We start from the raw sequence: 14059 nt of genomic DNA, 5'->3' as shown, positions 1-14059 counted from the left end.
CAAAAGCCACTTTTTTTCTTAATTCATCTGGAAGATAGCTAAATTAAAAAATAACTACCTGATACCCATCTTTGCTTTGTATTTTATCAGCCACGTTATCTGTCTTCATAAGTCAGGAACCTATGTAGCAATTAAGATACTATTGCATACTGTAATACTCAAGATCCACTTATAATTGTCTAGTCTAATATAAAATACGCATCAGTTATGGTCATCTTTGGAGATGAGCTGCAGTGTCACAAAACTAACTAGACAAAAAATGACACTAAGCACTCTCTAAGCTTTTCACTCTCACTTCTATTAAAACAACACAACTGCCAGATCATACACATAAAACCAGACACGTCCAACAAGTCTTTGACTCTAAGACCTGCACACTGTCCCATAAGGCTCCTCCTAGATGCTTTCAAAAACATGAATGCTGGCTGGAACCTCACCTATACATGTTTCTCCAAGTAAGTTAAAGGTAAAACCAGAAAAGCTCTGCAGCGATAGGTGCTAGAGAATATGCAATACTAATTACTCCTCCTAAGAGACTCAGTGCACCACAAGTTTTTATAGAGCATCCACCATCACCTCTCATCATTTTATTGATAGGGTACAGACTGGACTCTACATACTTCTATGCCTTTGGCATGCCATGTTACCTCACATATGCTGTAAAAGAATGATACCCCAAATTTAGGTACGTAATAGGAAGTGTTATATGATTCTCAGCTGTAGCAGTTCTTTCAGTTCTTCCATGGTATCTTTTCTAAAGTAGGAAAACAGTGCTCCTCGTAAGTGACTTTTCCTATTTGTCAGCAGAGGCAATTTTGGAACCACCATCCAAGAAAAGGCATTAATTGCATTCTTTAAGGTGAAAAAAAAAATAAATTCCAATACTTTTCCATAAACAAAATCTGAAGTCCCACCAAAAAGATCCCACTGGGGCAGAAAAAAAAAAAAGGGGGAAAGTGGGGTGCGGGGGAACAGAGGAGGAGATGATTAAGCTTTTCCAAAAAGGTTAGATTATGTTGCTGAGAGGAGCTATTTTTGCAAACAAAATACAACCGTGGCTATTTTAACCCAGAAGATTTCCTGTTTGAAAGGATATCACATAGCTCTGGGTTTGCATGTTTTATTCTATGGCAGCAAAAAATACTAACCTTTTTTTCCAGTGGGGAAAAGAAAAAAACAAAAATAAATCACTGTACTCCAAGCATACTTAGAGCAACTCTTTCATAGAGATGATATTCAGTGTAACATCATATGCTACTCACACACACAGCCTTTATGTCCTGAAGGCAATGAATGAGTTTATGACGGATGTGCCTTGTCAGCAAAGCAAAGAAACAATAAGTGAGAACAGTGCAGTCCACATCATTATTGCTTCTTGAAGCCTAACTGTGCTCAAGACCAAGAATACATGTATTTTTATTTTTTTCAAAACCAAAGTAGAGTAAGCAACATGAAATAATACGGAAAATCCCCCAAGGAACAGAGCGGGAGGTGTCCTGGTCACGAAATCGTAACCGATAAAAACCTCTCACAAGTAACTCTGCTCCTGCAAGGGATGGGAAGAAAAGTCTGACAAAACACAGGGAAAGAGGAAACAGGTAATTCCATCTTCCATGCTTTAGATAAGACTTCATTATTTTAAACTGTTGTACAGAATTAAAAAAAAAATTAAAAAACAGAAACTGTCAATTACTTCAAATCTGATAAATGTAAGTCATAGGAAACTAAAAGTTTGACAGCATTTCATTTTAATTTGTTGACACAAGACTACAGCAGTACCCACTTGTTACAACTGTTCAAGTCTAGTAATACTGAAGTCTCTCCTCTTACTATTATTTGGTTTTATTAACTGTATTAAAAAATAAAAAATAAAAAAGGACCAGGGAAGAAAAAAGCTCCTAGGAATGTGAATTCAAGGAGTTCCATCACGTAACAAGTTAGATCTCTACCGTTTCCACCTTCAGCATTCAAAATCTCAAGTAAAGAAAACCAAAACATTTGGTCTAGTTCTACAACCATATGTTCACATCACTTTGCTATTGTATTCCAGTAAATGTGGTTGGTTTTTTTCATCCTTGCAGTTCAGGAATAAAATAGCTGAGAACCTGGAAAACTAGAAGCACTGTCACAGTGGCCATTTAAATATACATGTTCCTGACTACCTTATGATCAGTTGTCCAGAACAGCATCTGAAAGCTCTTCAGAGAAGTAAAATATTTACTATTTCAGGATTCAGACTCAGTAAGTTCTAATCTGCATTACTACCACCATAGCAAGGTAATTTGCTTTTATTAAAATGCAACCGTCAGTACTAAAAATGCTTTGAAGTGTGTTTCAAAAACATAATGAAGTCTGAATTTTATAAGCACAAACAACTGCTACATTTAAATAACCACGAAGGTAACAAGAGACAGTGGCAGAAAGAAAACGGTAAAGGAAGTCTTTTTCTGAAAAGTCAATCACTGCACTATAGAAGTTATGACATCAGCCTGAAACCCACACGTGGGTTAGTAATGGGAACTGAATACATTTGTTCTGACCTAGCATATCACTGATACGCTAGTTTTTCAATGAGACTAAAGCCAAGCTACGACGGAAGCTGCAAAAGCTGACAGTCACCTTGGTTTTGTTTTTACAAGCTAACATCCGTATGTTTATGGAACAAGCCTGTAGTTCTATGAACTTTGTTGCTTGTTTGTAGTCTGCCTAGTGCACTGAAATTCCTCTACAGTGTCAATAGAATATTTTGGTACCTAGCAGTTGGAAGTTAAAGAGCGCATCATGTTAAAAAGCTTGTCATAATACCTGTTTTTTAAAACACTACCTGTACTGTTCGATACGAAATTTTGCATCTAGTTTAAGCTATCTATTTCCTCCTCTCAGTCATGAAACCAAGTTAGAGTGATAAAATTTTGTAAAAGTCGTCTTTAATATTCTCACTGAGAAGCATTCTGCTGCAGTGCTTTGGTTGCAAACGCTGCAGAGGAACCGTAAATAAAAAGCTCATTTCTATTGGAATTATAGAAAACCTGAGAGATACTCCTTTATATGGAATAACTCACAAGAGCACGTTTGAGACTAGAGTTTGAAAGAAATCAGCAAAAGGAATGGAATTGTTTATTACTCAGCCTCAGAGGATTCTGTCATAAAACGAACAGTCATCAAGAACAACTCTCTTCCGACCACTGCATCAGCCCATACCGAAAGGGGGAGGGAAGGAGATCGGAGGGAAACGGACAGATTCTGTCACAGCAGACAACCAAGGTTGTTTGCGGGAAACTGAAAGGGCTTATCTTCAGTAAACAAGCGACGGTTTCACAAAAGAGACGGCAGACACCGAGGAGGGAGACCGCCTTCCCTTCAAAGGTGCCGAGGCTGACATGAACCTGCCGCCTGCACTCGCCTGACAGCCGGCCTAAGGGCCCGGGCCGCCTGCCCCGGGACCGGTTAACCCTTCCCCACACCCTGGCGACGAAGAATCAGTGCTTGTAAGGAAAAACCCAAAACAAACAAACATGCCCCTCTCCCCGCACACCCACTCATACAAATACAGAAAACCCACCCGCGCCTCACTCAGGCCTTGGCGACCAGCAGCCGGCTCCCCCAGCGGCCCGCACCCCTCGCCGAAACTGCCGTGGGCCAAGAGGGCGCCGAGGGTGGCTAGGAGCCCTCTTGGGTAGACGCGAGGGCAGAGCCCGGAGGAACGCGGCCCTCGACCTGTCACAGCCGGTGAGACGCCGAGAGTGACTCGGCCGGCGGAGAGGAGCGGCAACCCCTCGCTGAGGGGAGCAGCGGAAGCAGGTCGTGTCCCCCAGGAAGCCAGGGACGGTGGTGACCGGCGGCCCCACCCCCGGCGGGGAACCTGACGGCGGCGCCGCTGCACAGCAGCCCTCTGCCCATGCTAGCCAAGGTACAGTCAGGGATGACGGCGGGGCCGCGCACTCCATCCGCCTCCGCCAGCCCCACAGGAAAACGCAAGCCGTCCCATCGCCCGGCAGAACGGCGCCAGGCCGGGAAGGCAACATCACGAATTCGAACCCTTCTCACTCACCGGCATCATCTCCGCAGCTGTCCTCCAGCCAGCCTCACCGAGGCTGCCACCGTGCCGTGCTGGGGCCTTTCCTGCCGCCTCCTCTCACTGTGCAAAACGCCACGCTCGCCCTGGCGGCTGTGACAGGTGCCTCCCGTGCGCCCCACTCGCCACAGCAGGCAGGCGGAAGGAAGAGGCGAAGGCGGCGGCGGCGACGGCCGACTTCCCAACCCCCTTCTTCCTCCTCCTCCTCTCAGCGCGGCGGCCTCCTGCCTCCTTCCCTCGGTGCTTCCTGCTCTGCTCCGCCCGCGCCGCCCCGCCAGGGGTTAACCGCCGCCGCGGCACCATTGGCCGAGGCGGGAAGAGCCGCGGGCGGGGCGGGGCGGTGGGAGGCGCGCGCACGGCCCTCGTGGGGCGGGTGCGCGCCTCGGTGCTGCACGTGACCGGGGCTCTGGGAAGAGTCCGGACCCGAGTCCTTCTGGGGCAGACTCTATAGGGACTGGCCGGTTCCCGTGGGTTATCCTCGCGGCAACGCCTCAGGCTCGGTCTCTCTCACCGCCACCCCCGGGCCGGGCTCCCGGCAGGCACCGCCTCTTTCTGGGAGGGCTGCCCCGGGGGCCGCGGCCCTCGTCGTTTTCTGCCCCTGGAATGCGTGGAATGTGGTAGCGAGGGAGCGGTTCGGCCCGGCTCCATCGCAGCACGCTGGGGGACGGAGGAGCGGGGCGCGACCCGCCAGGCGCGCTGGGAGATCGCAGCGCAGTCAGCCTCCGGCGGGAAGCAGGTGGGCCGCAAGAGAGGCCCAACCCACTTCCCACATCTGATCATGGTCCGTCTAAACACACCTCGTTCCATCGCTGTCCTCTAGCGAGGATAAGATCACGCGTAGCGTCACCCTCGCTGTACCGTCCCTTCACCTGTGCGGTCCTTGTGAAGCCTGTCCGGTGGACAACCTCCACCACTGCAGCAGGAGGGAAGGTGTTTCTCGCCAGACCCTGATATCGGTCTCCCATGAGATTCAGTCTTGTGAGTAAAAGTGAGGTTTAGTCACAGTATCACAGTATCACAGTATGTTAGAGATTGGAAGGGACCTCAAAAGATCATCTAGTCCAATCCCCCTGCCGGAGCAGGAACACCTAGATGAGGTTACACAGGAACGTGTCCAGGCGGGTCTTGAATGTCTCCAAAGAAGGAGATTCCACAACCTCCCTGGGCAGCCTGTTCCAGTGTTCCGTCACCCTCACTGAGAAGAAGTTTCTTCTCAGGTTTAAGTGGAACCTCTTGTACTCCAATTTGTACCCATTACCCCTTGTCCTTTCATTGTTTGCCACTGAGAAGAGCCTGGCTCCATCCTCGTGATACTCCCCCTTTATATATTTATATACACTAATAAGGTCACCCCTCAATCTCCTCTTCTCCAAACTATAGAGACCCAGCTCCCTCAGTCTTTCCTCATAAGGGAGATGCTCCACTCCCTTAATCATCTTAGTTGCCCTGCGCTGGACTCTCTCCAGCTAGTCCCCTCTGTTTCTGGTGTCTCATTCTGTAGAGCTACACCACCAAGATGAAAATTAACAGCTTGGGAGAAGTGAAGCTCAACTCTTAAGTCAAAACATCACCGTATGTTAGTACTGCACCGCATGCAATGTAGACAAATTTCATATTGCTGTAAGTCTTAAATCCGGATCTACAGAATACATGGACATACCCAGTGCTTCAACTCTTTCTGTAAGTGGCTGGTTTCCAGTCTTTGTTACTTTATTTGTAGAACACTGGCAGATCTCAGCTAGGAGTGAAAAAGGAATAAAGTAACTTTGCAAATTATTGAGAGAAGCTTAGATTCTGTTTAAAACTTTCAGGGTAAGTGGTAATAGCATATTAATCCCCCATACAAGCTCATATGTTAAATGTAACTTACTGATGTGAGATCCTATAACAGATAAATGTGTGAATGACCTTAAAATAATATATGCCCAAGGTTTCACAGCATGTCCTTGTCAGTGTATTTGGAGGCTCCAGTATCAGCTTTGTAATAGGTCAAAGCTTCTGCTGCTTTTAATAAATTGGTCCTATAGAGAAAATCCACTTGCATCACAAGATAATACTTTGTCAGTCTGAAATTATTTTGTGAGTGCTGCTCACTGACAATAACACTGTTATACTAGGTTTCCTGTAAGCTGCAATTCTACATCACACACACAACTCTGGAGATAGGTGAGACTATGATACTTCAGACCCAATAGAAAACTCCAAGGTCTACTCAGGATAATAGAATTAACCCTGCTACTAGGCTGACCTCAAATGAAAGGGGCTATAATAGGCTTGTAGTTATTTATCTTAAAGAAAAAAAAAAAAAAGAATTTATCTTAATCAATTTTATACTGAACTTCAGTGAACAAAACAGTAACATTTACTTGTCCTCTTACTATTTGCAGTAATTCTAATTTTAACAAAGTCTAACTCCTAAAACTCTAACAAGAGAATTGTGCATCTTTTATCACACTTGTTCTTTTAAAACTAGGCTTTCTCATTAACCAGATTAGATTTTTTGCCATCATTCTTAAATGATGGTCTGTTACTTCTTTGCAGGTATACTTTATAGCTGATTTCTCCCTGTTCTCAGTGATTGATAATAAAACGTAAAATACTATAAATATTAACCCACTATTATATTGCAACAGCAGGAACAGAGACAAAATGAAAAGTGTGAGACTATGGTGTAGACAGTTGCTATCGGGAATGAAGGCACTCCTCCATGCAATACCTCTGTTGGAATAATGGCCTCCAGTATAAAAGTTTGTCAACCCTGAATCGCTTTTGGCAGAAGCAGGTTCAGCCAATGCAGCAACCAGACAGACTGGATACTGTGGAAGAGGAAACATCTTCAGAAAAGGTAGACTACATATTTTATATGCAAGCCTGTTCTTACTCCTGTTTTTGCTTCCCTTGGTAAAAAAAAACAAAACAACATTTGCTTTATCCCTTCCCATCTCTATTTTCCCATAGAAATGAGGGAACAAAATTAACCCTTACAAAAGCATAAGACTTAAAGCTTTCCCTGCAGTATGGTAAATTAAGTAACACCTCCTCTATCATAGAATGATCTTTTTGGAAATCACTCAGTAGTCAAGGGTCAGAGCAGTCATTATAAAATCTTCTGATTCCGACTTCTAGCTACAAATATTTTGTTTATTACTGTGATCAGCAAAATGGTTACTTTCAGTAACACAGAAGTTTTTCCCCCATTGACCATACATTTCCAAACAAAACGACTGGTCCAGCTTTGTAGAAATTATCTTGCTTGACCAAAGGAGCCAGTGATATCTCTTAAGTTAGTTGCCTGTCTTAGATAAGCGAGGCTGTGTGAAAGCAGCCATGATCTGGGGAATGTGGAAGAAGATAAGGTAAGAGAATGCGGCTATAGAAGGAGATAAAGCCAGATTCAAGTTTCTGATTCAAGTAATTTGCTTTTTTGCTTGCTTCCAAATACACTGTTTTCATGAGAAGCGTTTTAATTTTGCTGGCCTTTTTCTAAAGGAAAGGGTTTGTACTTATTTGTTGGTGTTAAGTATTAAAACACGTTATGCAAATACTTTTTACACTCGGTTCTCAAAAAAATCTAGAGCAGTACTATTTAACTTTACAAATTGAAGCCACTGTAGTTTGAGATTTATTCAACTTACATAAAAAAATGAAGAGTTACTGTTTATTATGTTTATTAGGGTATGGGTTGTTACTGAGATTTGTGCTGAGCTTGTGTTCAGGCAGAAACTGAAATTTGATTGGAATGTATAAACTATCATTTTAGTGTTTTTTTAAATTACTCAAAACTTACGGGTACATAGAGGAAAATTATCAGAATATGTTTTGAAAAGGGAAATTAACTGCACTTGATAAATTGGCAGACCTCTTACTTTATCATGTACAATGCTTTTCTTAGGACAAGCAGAGATTCCTAAAGATACAGGTAGGAGACTAATGAGATTTCAGGACCACTCCTTATGAAGTTCCAGTTCCACTTTTGTCTTTCAAGTATGCTCTAGCAAGATTTTCAAATGTACATGTTTTTTAAAGCTTTTAAAACTACCAGGTCTGAGTATCTCCTACTTCCTTTTTATGCATAGACAAAAGGAGGAAAATGAGCTTTACTACTTTGTCACATCCAAATTTTTTTCAGTTTTTTCATTAACTTGTTAAGATGCTTTTCTAGAGCATAGGAAAATGTTTTCAGGCTTTGTAGGTGTCACAGGAAAATAAGTATTTATTTTTAATTAACACTTTTCCTTTTCATGTGGTAATACTTTACGTAACAGGTACTCCCATTTATAGCCAGAAAGTCTCAGAGGTCAAACTTTTAGGGTGGGATCCACCTTATTCGAGTTTAGTAATCTAGGAAGTTATGTGTGTAGTCTCAATCAGTCACCTAAGCTTCTACTATAGATAAACTGAAATGGGGAGGGAAGGAGGCAGTTCTGCAGGCAATTCATTTCTTGCTAAGATACTCACCCCACTATCTAAATCTCTTGTTCTTTGAAGGTGCCTATCTCTATTGATTTAAGATGGAGCCTGGATGACTAGGTCAGATTAGAGAGCAGGCTTTTGAATGGCTACAGTTAGGATGGGTTTCCTCACAACTGGCAGAATAAAATCTCTAAAAAGGGAGTAAAGGTAGGAGTGTATGTGTATATACATTAAAAAAAATCACGTATCCTTTCTAAATGGATAGATTCCTTTATTACAGAATACAACTCTGCTTTCAACAAATACATTTTGTATTGGCTGTAATGCAGAAAGAACTGGTCGTCAGTAGCTAAGCAATTTTAGAAGTGGAGTCACAGATGTACTTCTAACTTGCCAGGCAAACACACAGGTGTAGTGCTATGTGATAAATGATACAAACAAATAGTTGAAGTATTTCTGGAGTTTCACAGCAAGCAGCTTAAAATCTTTAGTGAAATACTGCCCAAAGTAACTGTGTATATTTAAAGTAAAGATATTTTGTTACTGTGACCGTAAGTAACCTCTAATTCCAACATGCAGCTGACTTAAGGTTGCAACAATAAGGAATTCATACTGAACAATAGTCATACACTGCTGTTTTTGAATTCATATACAGCCAATGCATTTTAAACCCAACCAAACCTGTTCAGAGATAAACTATAAATAATAATCTAAAGGAAACACTTTGATGTCTGTTTTCTACACAGTACTGGAGACACGTGAACAAGAGAAAGATACTTTTTCATCACTACCTTGTAATATTCTAAAGTAATGTTTGACTAGATGACTAATGTTCTGAAGTTGCCATCCACAATCCACTCAGTGCACAATCCACTCAGTGCATCATTCTGCAAAGGAGTATAGCAATTAAAGCAGGAGTGAAGTCATATGATCTGTATATAGCATAGCTGCATGCTCTTCTTGGGGATGTAGATATCTGATGCATCATGTGTTTCAGCCCTGCATTTGGTGGATTAGAGATGTACTTTCTTTGAACAGTAACATAAATTGTATGCTTAATCCAATACACATGATGCAAAAGAGCATATGTATATAGTGGAGAGTGCTGGAGCCTCACTGAGAAATGTATTGCTATACTCTCAGAAAGTAACTACGGTAATAGGTATTGTTAATTTTTTATGTTGTAGCTACAGAAGAAACAGCTCTGTAATACAGATTACATGCCATTGCTTTTACAGACAGAAAAGTTTTGTTCTGCTCCCCTGTAATTTATAATGATGAAACCATTAACTATATACAAAGTGGTAAAGAAAAATTTAAATGCCTGGGAGTGGTGCTCTCTGCTTGTATCTTTAGGCTTGTAACTATTTTGGCTCTCAAGATGTTTCTTTACAAAAATCATCTTACTGTAAATTTTCAGTATGCCCATGAGTGGGGGGCATACTGAAACATGACTAGATGATGGGTTATTACTTGAAACATTAAATAGTGAGGAGATTGAGTAACAAGTCAACCCTTCACTCTTTACTTGTTTTTTACAGGCCACTTCATTTTGGGTGTACCACTTGGCTAAAGTTTGAGGGGAAGAAGGATGAGTCGTATTTAAGATAGAGTCCAGCCATTTAATTTGTTACTATAAATCTAAACTTGTTCTCCGGTATCTCAGCCATTATTTAGTGAATAAAGTACTCAAGTGTTTTTAACAGCTTCTGTCTGAACTGATTTCAGTTATTTCCTCTCAGCTAAAGGCCTAGTGCAGAATTGTGTGATGCATGATTAGATTTTACCCCACACTGCAAAAATGGTAGGGAACTAATCTTCAAATTTTCTATAATCATCAATTCCTTGTTTAAAACGAGCAACTACTTTACTTATTATTATTGAAAACAGTCTGCTTTCTTATGTTTACTGCTGGATCAGATGCAGATTTGTATTATTTCCATATCCAAACCCAGTAATTCCTAATTGGATATGTGTATCTTCTTCTAGAATATGTCTTTTTCTTGGTTAGCTTACTTGAGGTAAGTAGATGTAATAGGAAAAAAACATGCAGAAGATATAATGCTTATGCTTCCTGCTGTTGTAGCTCGCAATGGGTGAACTCAAAGGACTGCAGCTTGGAAGGGGAGATTAGGCAAATCCTCTGCTGAATTCTGAAACCTGGGATATACTGGAGAACGTTTTTCAGCAATTACTGAGAAAAAGTGATGTGCAAAGGAGGCTTGGAGGAAAAACATGTCTTCATGGGAAGAATGCTCATATATATAGTAGGAGAAAGAAATTATAAACCAAATTAAATGTCTTTTTATCTTAAAAATCTGTTTATACTTACTATTTATACTACTAGGACTACAATCCTGGAAATAACATTTACCTTGTTTTGTGTGTGTATTATAGACTCAGAATGATAGAATGGTTTGGGTTGGAAGGGACCTTAGAAATAGATCATCTAGTTCCAACCCCCCTGCCATGGGCAGGGATACCTTCCACTAGACCAGGTTGCTGTATTTATCTGTACTCATCAGATTTTAGAGATCAGAATACACAAGGTAAGTTTCCTTAAAAATTACAATAAGACTATTGAATGTGTTTAAATACATCATTACAGTTGTGAAACAGGTAATGGTTATAATTTAAGATACGACTCTATGGAAATATTTCTGTGCTATACATATATATCTCACATATATATTAAAAAAAAACTTTAACACCTTAAGTGATCCCTTTCGGGGCTTTCCAGTTACCAAAATTGATAGAGCATAGCTGGCTTCTATATAGGTGCTGGCTTCTATACAGGTGTGTGCCATTTATTATGAATTGGGGTGTTCCTGTCACAGATACTGTTTTAATCAATAAGAGCAGATGTAATCTGAGACATTTAAAATTATGGGGCTTTTGTGCCTTACTGAAGCTTAAGGTTCATCCTTTCTAAATGTATAAATATTCCTTTTCCAGGTAATGATGCTTAGTCCTGAGAACAGTAATGAGACAAGGTGATTTTGCCTCTTAAGTGCCTTAGTTTGTAATCTTACAGAAACATATTTCTGAATGTTTTTACTGTTGTGATCCTATGACAGGGTTTACTGCAATTCTCAGCTGCATAAACAAAAGGATGTCAATAGTAAGGTGCAAGATTTGGTGAAGGCTTAGGTTCTGAATTACTTCTTTGCCTCGGTCTTCACTGGCAAAGGCTTTGACCACACCACTCAAGTCTTGGAAGACAGACGCGGGGACTATGAGAAGGAAGAACTTGGGCCCACTGTAGGAGAGAATCTGGTTCGAGACCATCTTAAAAATCTGAACGCACACAAGTCCATGGGTCCTGAAGGAATCCGTCCACGGGTCCTGAAGGAGCTGGCAAATGAAGTTGCTAAGCCACTGTTCATCATATTTGAAAAATCATGGCAGTCAGGTGAAGTTCCCAAGGACTGGAAAAAGGGAAATATAACCCCCATTTTCAAGACGGGAAAAATGGATGACCCAGGGAATTATAGACCAGTCAGTCTCATCCCTGTGCCTGGCAAAATCTTGGAGCAGATCCTCCTGGAATGCATGCTAAGGCACATGAAAAACAAAAAGGTACTCGGTGACAGCCAGCATGGCTTCACTAAGGGGAAATCCTCCCTGACCAATTTGGTGGCCTTCTATGATGGGGCTACAGAACTGATGGCCAGGGGTAGAGCAGCTGATGTCATCTACCTGGACTTGTGTAAAGCGCTCGACACTGTCCCACACGACATCCTTGTCTCTGAATTGAAGAGACATCAGTTTGATAGGTGGACCACTCAGTGGATAAAGAACTGGCTGGATGGCCACACACAAAGAGTTGTGGTCAGTGGCTCAATGTCCAGCTGGAGACCAGTAAGGAGTGGTGTCCCTCAGGGATCAGTGTTGGGACCAGTCTTGTTTAACATCTTCACCGCTAACATGGACAGTGGGATTGAGTGCGCCCTCAGCAAGTTTGCTTGTAACACCAAGCTGTGTGGTTCAGTTGATACACTGAAGGGAAGGAATGCCATCCAGAAGGACCCTGACACGCTTGTGAGGTGGGCTGATGCCAACCTCATGAAGTTTAACCATGCCAAGTGTAAGGCCCTACACCTGGGTCGGAGCAATCCCAGACACAGCTACAGGCTGGGCAGAGAAGAGATTCAGAGCAGCCCTGCGGAGAAGGACTTGGGGGTGCTGGTCGATGAGAAAATGAACATGAGCTGGCTTCAGTGTGCTTGCAGCCCACAAAGCCAACTGTATCCTGGGCTGCATCAAAATGAGCGTGACCAGCAGGTCGAAGGAGGTGATCCCGCCCCTCTGCTCTTGTGAGACCTCACCTGGAGTATTGTGTGCAGTTCTGGTGTCCTCAACATAAAAAGGACATGGAACTGTTGGAACAAGTCCAGAGGAGGGCCACGAGGATGATCAGGGGACTGGAGCACCTCCCGTATGAATATCGGCTGAGAAACTTGGGGCTGTTCAGCCTGGAGAAGAGAAGGCTGCGTGGAGATCTCATAGCAGCCTTCCAATATCTGAAGGGGGCCTATAGGGATGCTGGGGACGGGCTCTTCATTAGGGACTGTAGTGACAGGACAAGGGTAATGGGTTAAAAATTAAGCAGGGGAAGTTTAGATTGGATATAAGGAGGAAATTCATTCCTGTAAGGGTGGTGAGGAACTGGAATAGGTTGCCCAGGGAGGTTGTGAAGTCTCCTACGTTGGAGATACTCAAGGCCCGCCTGGACAAGTTGATGATCTTAACTAGATGATCTTAAGGTCTTTTCCAACCCTAACTCTTCTATGATTCTATGTATAACGCATTTATGGAACCCTACTGAAAATTATTCCATAAAAAGCCCTAGAAAGTGACAGTAAAAAAGTATCACTGGTATGTGTTTAGAATATTTTAGGTTGATTAATTCAAAGAAGATACCATAACATGCAGCTGAGGCTCAGAAGATATGACAGAGTGGAAAGGAGTGTGTTCATCATGGAGGAGTACACACAATAACAGCCTACTTGCTTGGGGATGATTCAACGCTCCTTAAAGGTTTGTCTATTGCTTATGTCTCAAATTCAGAACCAGTATTTCTATTCTATAAATGGACAAGCTACGGCATAAGGTAAAGTAACTTACATCTTTTCTCTTTTTCTTCCACTTGCTATGTGAAAATTCTGCAGAATTTTCCTTTCCTTGCCTTTTCTGTCCTAGACAGGCCCGAGTATATGTTTAATATAGTAGCTTGAATTTAAAGAGGTGTTCTGGTTAGTATTAATAAGAATACATAATTTGAAAGCAAAGTAAAAACATTTTTGGCAGGATTCCTTTTCTAGTTGCATTACTCCAAAAGAATTAACTAAACCAAAGTATGTTGAAAAGTATATCTCGGTGTTTACTGAAACAAGAGTCAGAGCCTTTGTTAAAACTGGTATGACTCCAATTCCTATCTTACTGAAATAAATGCAGTATTTAATTTTTCCTAATTAAAGTGTTTTGATGTCCTAACTGGGACCAGAATAATTTTCTTCTCAAGCTCTACGTGGTATGATATGTCCGATATAACATAGGGAGTACAAGGAA

The 14059-nt window shown here is 42.0% G+C and overlaps 1 protein-coding gene across 4 annotated transcripts in view; it reads right to left on the bottom strand.

The window, feature by feature from the left end:
* PPP1R13B (protein phosphatase 1 regulatory subunit 13B) overlaps positions 1 to 14059 on the bottom strand; it is a 326672-nt gene that overhangs the window by 68720 nt on the left and 243893 nt on the right. The window contains exon 2 of one of the 4 annotated variants that reach the window (XM_061376288.1): positions 5736 to 5813. The exons of 1 other annotated variant lie outside the window; for it this stretch is intronic. Coding sequence is in view for 1 of the 3 variants with exons in the window: in XM_061376286.1 (XP_061232270.1) it covers positions 4052 to 4060 (9 nt within the window). In the remaining 2 variants the exon portion in view is untranslated. Of the gene's footprint in view, positions 1 to 3717; positions 3879 to 4051; positions 4239 to 5735; positions 5814 to 14059 lie in introns of those variants that run through there. 2 more of the 4 variants (XM_061376286.1, XM_061376287.1) reach the window with 2 other exon arrangements.

Source organism: Neopsephotus bourkii, unplaced genomic scaffold, assembly GCF_033783945.1.
Source record: "Neopsephotus bourkii isolate Nb327-2 ecotype Australia unplaced genomic scaffold, CSIRO-AGI_Nbou_v1 NB_1707, whole genome shotgun sequence".
Taxonomy (NCBI): Eukaryota; Metazoa; Chordata; class Aves; order Psittaciformes; family Psittacidae; genus Neopsephotus; species Neopsephotus bourkii.
Note: the sequence above shows the minus strand (reverse complement) of the source record. Positions and strands in the feature narration are given on the sequence as shown.